The sequence below is a fragment of the Crocodylus porosus genome, unplaced genomic scaffold (genome assembly GCF_001723895.1).
Source record: "Crocodylus porosus isolate Cpor-Errol unplaced genomic scaffold, CroPor_comp1, whole genome shotgun sequence".
Lineage (NCBI taxonomy): Eukaryota > Metazoa > Chordata > Crocodylia > Crocodylidae > Crocodylus > Crocodylus porosus.
Genome location: NW_017728906.1, coordinates 85,116,379 through 85,124,692, shown reverse-complemented (window position 1 = coordinate 85,124,692; position 8,314 = coordinate 85,116,379). Strand labels below are relative to the sequence as shown.

Sequence of the window (8,314 nt, the reverse complement as noted above, 5' to 3'; positions counted from 1 at the left end):
CCACTCACTGCTCCAGCCCCCCCATCACCCTCCCTCACCCAGTCCCAGGCCCTGATCACTTCCCTGCCCAGCTCCAGTGTCCCCACACTCACCAGCTGCAGCAGCAGCTGTCAGGTGGCCACTCGGACGTCATGGCAGAGTCACCCCATGCAGCGCAGGGCAGCAGGAGGGAGCAGGGATTGACCCAGGCTGCCTGGTACCTATGCTGCTGCTGCTGCATTATGTGGGTGCAGCCTGGCTTGGCAGGGTGCTGTGTGGCACCACATGCTGTCTGGCAGCTCAGGACTGCTCCAGCTGTCACTCAGAGTCTTAGCCTGAGCAGCCCCAAGCTGCCAGACAGCCCACAGCACCACGTGACACCCTGCAAAGGCAGGATGCACCCACACGATGCAGCAGTGACAGCACAAGTGCCAGGCATCTGGGGCCAATGCCTGCTGGCCCCCGTGCCATACAGAGGCACTCTGCCATGAGGCCCCAGCAGCCCTGACCACTGCTGCTACTGCCATTAAGTGCAGGGATGCATGTGGTCCCTGTTGGGGGACTTTGGCCCCTGTTGAGCATCTGTGGACTTCTGTTGAGGGGCTGTAGCACCTCTTGTGGGGCTGTGGCCCTGTGGGGGGGCAGTCCATGCGCTATGCAGGGTGGGGGCTGCACCCTGCGGGAGGCAGGGGACCCATTCCTCCTAAGCAGCCCCCCGGGTACATTCCCCCACACCCACAGCCCACCCCCCACAATCCACCTACAAACCCCACACTCCCAAGTCACCCCCATAAACCCCTCACCCACATACCTGGCCCTGTGAGTCAGGAATGAGGGAACTGAGGTGGGGGGCAGGCTGTAGGTTGAGAGTGAGGGGCAAGGGCAGAGGCAGGTCACTCAGTGCTACTCAGTGCTGCATATCCTGGTGAGGGAAGCAGGTAAGGGCATCTCTGATTTTTCTACAACAAAGAAGTCAAAAGTCAATGCCAAACTGTATAGATAGTTAGAATTTATTTTATTATGATGATAGAGGCACTGGTAGGCTTCCAAACTGCTTTAAAATTATAAATATATCAATAAAACATTGCCCAACTGATTTGATCTCTCTCTCTCTCTCTCTCTCTCTCTCTCTCTCTCTCTCTGTGCATAGATATATCTAGTGGTCTTTTGTTTTACTTGTAGAAGAAGATGGATTTTGGAGTATTTTAAAGAGTGACTTCAGGATTTTTTTTATCAGGGATTTTGCAGTTTTTACATAGGGAACACCAGAATTCCTGCTAGGGAGGCAAGTGACAGGACCCAATCAGAGGAGCCTGCTCAGAGCTGGCAACTGGGACCGAGCTGGAAGTGGCTGACCTCCTGGGGCCAGGAAGACATGCTTTGACAGTCCAAAGCAGGCCACCACACTGAGAACATCTTCCGGGCGATAGCTGCCCAGATGGCTGGGTGGTGGCGCACACAGCAGTAGTGCCACACAAAGGCCAGCTCTGCAGCCATAGCCCACTGGCAGCTGGCCCAGAAGTGCAGATGCCTCTAATGGCCATGCAGTCCCCATCCGTGTCTGGCAGGCATGCAGCCTTGGGGCCACATGCTGTTGCAGGTGGCAGCAGGTCACAGCCAGCCAGCAGCCCCCACTGCCAGACTGCTGCAGTAGATAGAGAGTGCAGGAAGCTTTCACCAAAGTGTATGTCTGGGCCCATGCACTGAGGCAAAAAGCCCCAGCTCAAATTTGCGTGCTTCTTTTTGAGCTGCTGCAAGCTTACCTGCATGTGTGGATGAGCCCATAAAGGGCATTGATTAACCAAACTACGTCTGCCACAATAAGCTATTCTGCAGCAGTGGTGGTGATTGCTGTTGAAGCCAATAGCTGTGATTCTGTGCTCACCAGTAGGGCATCATGTTCTTTTGCCTTCTCTCTGAATTTGTGAATTTGTGATACTCATCCTGTTACCAGTTTACATATTAAGTTTTTCAGCCACCTCCTTCTGAGATCTAGGCACAAATACAAGGAGGTATTTTGAAATGATTACATGTGTCTCCTTGATATATTTACTCTCTGGGGACCACCCACCTCACAGAATGCATTTAAATTGTTCACCAAGCTTTCTCCTGTAGTCAGGACTAAATTACAGATTCTCTTTTTACAGAATACAAGAAAAATTAGCTACTTTTCAAAGCACTGTTATTAGAAAGGCATTTTAGGAGTAGGATCCCTTTATTGGAGACCTTTCAAAAACTGAGGGAAGCCTTCACACCTTCTAAACTCTGTTAATTGTTAGTTATCTTAATGGTAGGCTGCAATAAAGTACTAAGAGGTAAAAACAAGCCCCCCTTTTTTGCAAACAAAATTAAATAACTTAGAGTGCAGGTGCTAGAAAAGGAGATTCCTATTAGAAAAAGTGCATTGTTTTCAATTTGCAAATGAGAACTGTAAATACTTCTGAGTATTCCAACAATACATTTTGGTTTTAATTATTTCAGTCAATAAGTCATTGTTGCTTCAAACTTTTAACACTGCAACCGTGGCATTTAGGAAACAAAGTGAATCATATTTGATAGCACAATCCTGCTAGGATACATATTTACTTGCATTTTGGAAGTTTTACGCCTTATGGAGCAATCTTTTCCTTTATTTGGGAGTGCCTATTTGTCAGCATCAATAGAATGTTTCTTTTATGCTGTTTAAAAATTTGTTACTTGACGATGCACAAAGCAATCATTTTCTATAAAATCTATGGCTACTGGTAGCAAACATTTGTTTCCCTCAGGTATTTATATTCAGAAAAGAATTAACAAGCTCATGGGGATTTGCTAGCTAAGAATAACCATAAGAAGGATGTCATTTATGTGCAGTAACTGAGATAAATTACTATATTTTAATTTTTTATACAAAAAGCACATTATTAAACTTTGCCTTTGTAGAAAGTATGAAATGTCATATCTAAATTATTTTGATAAATGGTAATACATTTCTTCTTTTTTTTGTTCTCCAGAATGCTAGAAGATGACCTCAAGTTAAGTAGTGATGAAGAAGAGAATGATCAGGTAAGAGCTACTGCATTAAGCTGCAACTCATATGCCTATACACTCCGTATGGTAATCATAGGGTTGCTGCCAGGAGACAAGTCCCACCCACTCACTCCTATTCTGCATGTGCCACATACTAAAAAAACGCCATGCAGCATTTTGTGGAGCATGCCCAAAGTTATACTCAAGATCTCTGTATGTTGAGAGCTCCGGAGAGCAGTGCTGGACCCATCTGACAGGAACCAAATGTCCTTTTTCAGCATGTAGCATGTACAGAACAAAAGCAAGTGGCTGTGGCTTGTTTCTCATAGGTGATCTTAGGTTTACTGTAGAGGTGGTACAGATGTCCCCTTTGTAGAATGGTTAACACTAAGATAGATTTCTTTAAAAGTAATACTTTGCCGGTATTTTTTTAAGTATGTGTAGAGGTTATCAAAATAATTGAAAGTACTCTAAACATAATAACAGATGTGCTTGCTTCATGCCAGATTATTTGTGCTAACTACTGTACTTGTTGGAAATGTTCTACACTGCTCCTGATTTATTTACTTGATGCATCCCAGAAATATTTTTGGATCAGTCCATTAAACAAAAAAAAGAATTCTGTTGTAAAGATTCAGATTCTTTAAACTTGCAGATATAAATTTAGGCAGCTGGAGGTAAATCTGAAAGCCTAAAACTCCTCTTTAGACCCCCCAGAAACCAAGCACAGCACCCCCCACCCCGACTCTATATGCACTAAGGGTGTTTCTAGACGTGCTGCGGGGGAAGGGGTGTTTTAGAGTGGCTCCTAGAAGCACCCTAACTAAAGCACCCGGAGTGTCACATGTATCTGCATCCTTGTACTGAAAAATGGTGGCAGGGGTGCTTTAACTAAAGCTCACTAAATTAATTGAGTCTGCTGGAGTGTGGTAATTACCACGCTCCAGCAGACTCCAGCATCGTGTATATCAGCATCCCTGCACTGAAAAATGGTGGTGGGGGTGCTTTAACTAAAGCTCATTGAATGAGCTTCAGTTCAAGCATCCCCCGCCGCCATTTTTCAGTGCAGGGATGCTGATACACATGACGCTGGAGTCTGCTGGAGCGTGGTAATTACTAGGGGTGTGCAAAACAGGCCATATTTGATTAGGATTCGGATTCAGCCCGAATCAGGGACTGATTTGATTAGTTTGTATCTGATGAGGCATGAAGTTAAATGTGCGACTCAAGGCACTCCAGCATGAAAATGTTGATCTTGTTGTCTTCAGATTCTTCAGCTGTAATGTCTATTATTTTAAAACATCTTCCAAACTATAAACCAGTTAAAACCCTTTAATATTAGATATGCTAACATTTCACCAGTTTTAAATGAAGCTCTTAGATGGTAAAAAGATTCAGCACATGGATTAAATTATTTAACATATTTATACAATTTCTTTTGTTTAATGTATTTCACCATGAAACCCTTCAGATTTCATTACTTTTCTTGTATGTCTAGACAGTTTAATGGACATCCTATAGACGAACTAGGCAAGGTAAAGTAGGGGCATGTCTTGTCTACACTTCCAACTTACTATGCCAGGCAACAGCATACTCAAACATATTGCACTGCTCCATACACACTACCCCTTTACCAGAAACAGTTTTGCCATGCTCATAAGGCACTGAAAAAATCTTTTTGGCTCTGCCTCTCTATATAGCACTGTCTGATACAGTAAACTTTCAGGATACACATGCTCTAAGAGGGAAAATAATGTCTGGGGGGACAATAACAGAGCACAAGGGTATTACAGAGATCAGGGAGCATGATATAAATATTTTAGCAAAAGACAAGTCTGATTTTAAGTGTTGTAGTGTACCCTTAGTTTAGAGAGAAGAGCTGAGTCTTAATCAAGGGTAGGATCTGATGAATTAGGCTTCAGCTTGGGACAATGCGATTGTCTCTGATAAGGTCTGAAGACAGAAATATGTATTTTCATCCAGGTGAGGAGGATGTAAATGATAGTAGTAAAGAAATCAAGATGAGAAATGGATACATAACAGCTTCAATAGAGGACGTGTGCAAGGCATTACCGAATCTGTACTGTATTTTAGGAGTAACAGCAGGCAAGATTCTCTGACTTGAGAGAAGCAAAGGAAAACAGGTTTGAGCAGAGTGTGTGTGAGCCTACAGTAATTACATTATCTACACTTATTAGCCAGTCTCTTAATTTTAATGACTTAAATGTACCTTTCCCCTTTAATGAGTATAGTTTATCCATTTAAACTGATCATTGTAATTTTACAGGCAATGATCATAGACTCTAATATGTAGAGGAAAATTTCCTGTTGGCATATTTTACTCCAAACAAACTGAAGAACATATACATTTAAATCCCCAATCAATAGTTGAAGAGCACACAATTAACAGGTAGATAGGTAGTTAACATAAATCTGCAAGTTAAGGAGCTAATTCATTTTGTTTTATAAAGCATGGAGTAATCATTTTGTCATCATCTCACTCAGAAAATGTCTGAAGCTTTGTAGCGTAGCATGAAGGTGTCAAAATTATACTTAAGATTGTTCAGAATACTGAATTGCGGTAGTCATTGCCTTTCAGTTTCCTGAAGTATGGAATTGCACGCAAAACCTTGCTATTATAATTCTATGCTCTTCATTGTAGAGGTCACAGGATAACTTAAACCAGTCTTGGGTGTAATATTAAAAGGAAATTGCCAACTGTAATGAGAAAATTCTTTTTTTCTTTTCTTTTCTTTTCTTCTTGTCCTTTTACAATATGAAAATTTTGTAATAGGAAGCAGTTCCTTTAAGAGGGAAAAAGTCTGAAATCATTTATGCCATTCATGTCAGTCAATAGCCAAATAAATTAACTGACTGGTACACATATATGGAATAATAATCTAACGTCTTTCGCAACCAAAGTCTGCTTCCTTGTATGCATTTTCTTCCTCAGGATCAGGTTGGTTGCTGCTGAAGTTTTGTGGCTGTGAAAATTTATTACCCACAGAGTCAATCTGCATTCAGGCTGCCAAGCCTGAATAAATAGAGTCATTGTGCCTGTCTGGAATATGTAACCAAAGTTCATCCAGTCAGCTTGACTTTTGCATCCTAGGGGATTCATAAAAGCCAACACCCTGGTATGTTCTCTTGATTCCTGCCAAAATTTTGTAAAATTGTATAAACAGAAGTTGAAGAAGCAATCAGACCCACTCTGAAGGACGCAACTCCAAACTCAAAATCCTGCTCTATCTTCAAAGAAACGAACTGAGTTTTAGTACTTTTATTAATAATCAAATGGATAGCCCATAGCAGGAGAAGGTAAGTAGAAAGGTTGAATGGCCATAGGTATGGTGCATAGGAAAAATCAGTGAATGATTACCTCAAGCATTGTTTACTGTATTCATTTTACTGAAGTACACTACACAAAAGGAAATAGTAAAAGTGGTTTTACATGTAGCTGCCCTCTTTAGGAAGCTATAGGAATCGACAGTTTCTGTAGGATCTCTCTTCACTGTTACTGTCAATGGCACAAGCCAAGGGAGAACCAAAATAAATAAAAGAATATATTCCCTTCAAGAAGCCTTTAAGAAAGAAGCAGCCTCAAAAAAAAAGGCCTACGGCCCTTATCACAGGGCCCCAGATCAGAAAAACAGTGTCTGAAGCCTGGCCTACTCACTTAGACCCAAGAGAGGAATTGCTACTCAATCAGCCCACCAAACTCCAGACCATACTCTTCCTTACTTTGTTTCCTTTTCTTGATTGTGCAGCTATTGTATTATAGCTGATAAAAGCCAAGCATTCAGCCCAATCCTGGGGTAGGAAAGGGCAAATGGTGTATGCCTGGCCTGTGTGAGTTGTAGATTCAAAAGAATCCCAGAGGCCAGGTATAGACATTAGACTTTTACCAGTATAAGTGATCAGAAACTAGTCTATACGCATAACAGAACAGAAGTTCTGCACACATAGACTGGTTTAAAAATGACAGAACCCAGTGTAAGGGTGTTTATAAACATGCTCTGGGAGTGGGGGGATGCTTTAATTACAGCAGCTTTTGGTGCACCCAGAGCATCACATGTATTGGCATCCCCATACTGAAAAATGACAGCAGGGGTGCTTTAACTAAAGCTCATTGAATGAGCTTTAGTTAAAGTGCCCCTGCTGCCATTTTTCACCACAAAGACGGTAATACACATGATGCTGGAGTCTGCTGGAGCACCATAATTACCATGCTCCCATGCACTGTAATTATAGTACATCAGAGCAGCCTTGCTGCACATGTATAGGCACCTTAAGTTTCCCTTCCCCCTTATACCCCCCACCAAAGGGTAAATGTGTGTTCTGCTTGCAACTGATCTAAAATATGCCGCTTACAGAAAATCGAGTCACTCAGATCAATTCCACCTCTGACTTTTTGAATGTCTGTACCCATAAAGAGATAATCCACCTCATCACAATAACTAGCAGGTTTCAGTACTAACAACAGCATAGCTGAGGCAGCTCAGCACAGATTGCAAAACCTGTCCCTGACCTTTTATACAGTTATCATACATGTGATAGCCAGCTTAATGTTAGCACAAGTATGTTTACATGGACTGCAGTTAAACTGCAGTCTGCAGTGTAGGCATACCCATTGGCTAGTACAAATATAAGTGTCTTTAAATCTAAAAATTGTATTATAGCTGATAAAAGCCAAGCATTCAGACTGAATAAGCTTCTGTCAGGGTTCTCTGTAGCACAGAAATTTAGAAGCCTGTTACACAGTACTCCTGTCAGCTCTATTTCCTTCCTTGTGAATGAAACAACAGTATATTACTCCTGTTGATCAATTATGATCAATGCAACTATGTATTCAGCAACAGGGTGTCATTTGTTTGGAGAACTCCTAATGTTGTGTTTAGTGAATATATTTTACTGCAACCATAAACAAAAAAAAAGAAATGAATATACTTAAAGATTCACCTACATGGTTATACAGTGAAATTTTGTATTTCTGGACATGCATCCACAATCAATAAAAAGGTTACATTTATAATGAAAAGAAAGGTCATGCATATAAACTTCTCTAGGTACATTTTGACAAACCTAAACATGTCTAAATAAACAGTTTCTACACTTGAATGTAAAAATCCCAAGGTATTTCAAATAATTACTTACTTTGTATTGAGTACATCTCCATGAGATGCTACAAAACATGATTTCATAGATTTCATAGACATCGGGGCTGGAAGGGACCTCGAGAGATCATCGAGTCCAGCCCTCTGCCCAAAGGGCAGGAAGTCAGCTGGGGTCATAGGATCCCAGCAAGATAAGCATCCAATTTACTCTT

General features: G+C 41.7%; 1 protein-coding gene across 1 annotated transcript in view; it reads left to right on the top strand.

Moving 5' to 3' along the window:
• Window positions 1-8,314, top strand: part of AFF3 (AF4/FMR2 family member 3) — a 590,786-nt gene that overhangs the window by 445,252 nt on the left and 137,220 nt on the right. Inside the window, exon 8 of the mRNA XM_019529497.1 lies at window positions 2,973-3,024. Coding sequence (XP_019385042.1) covers window positions 2,973-3,024 — 52 coding nt within the window. The remainder of the gene's footprint in view (window positions 1-2,972; window positions 3,025-8,314) is intronic.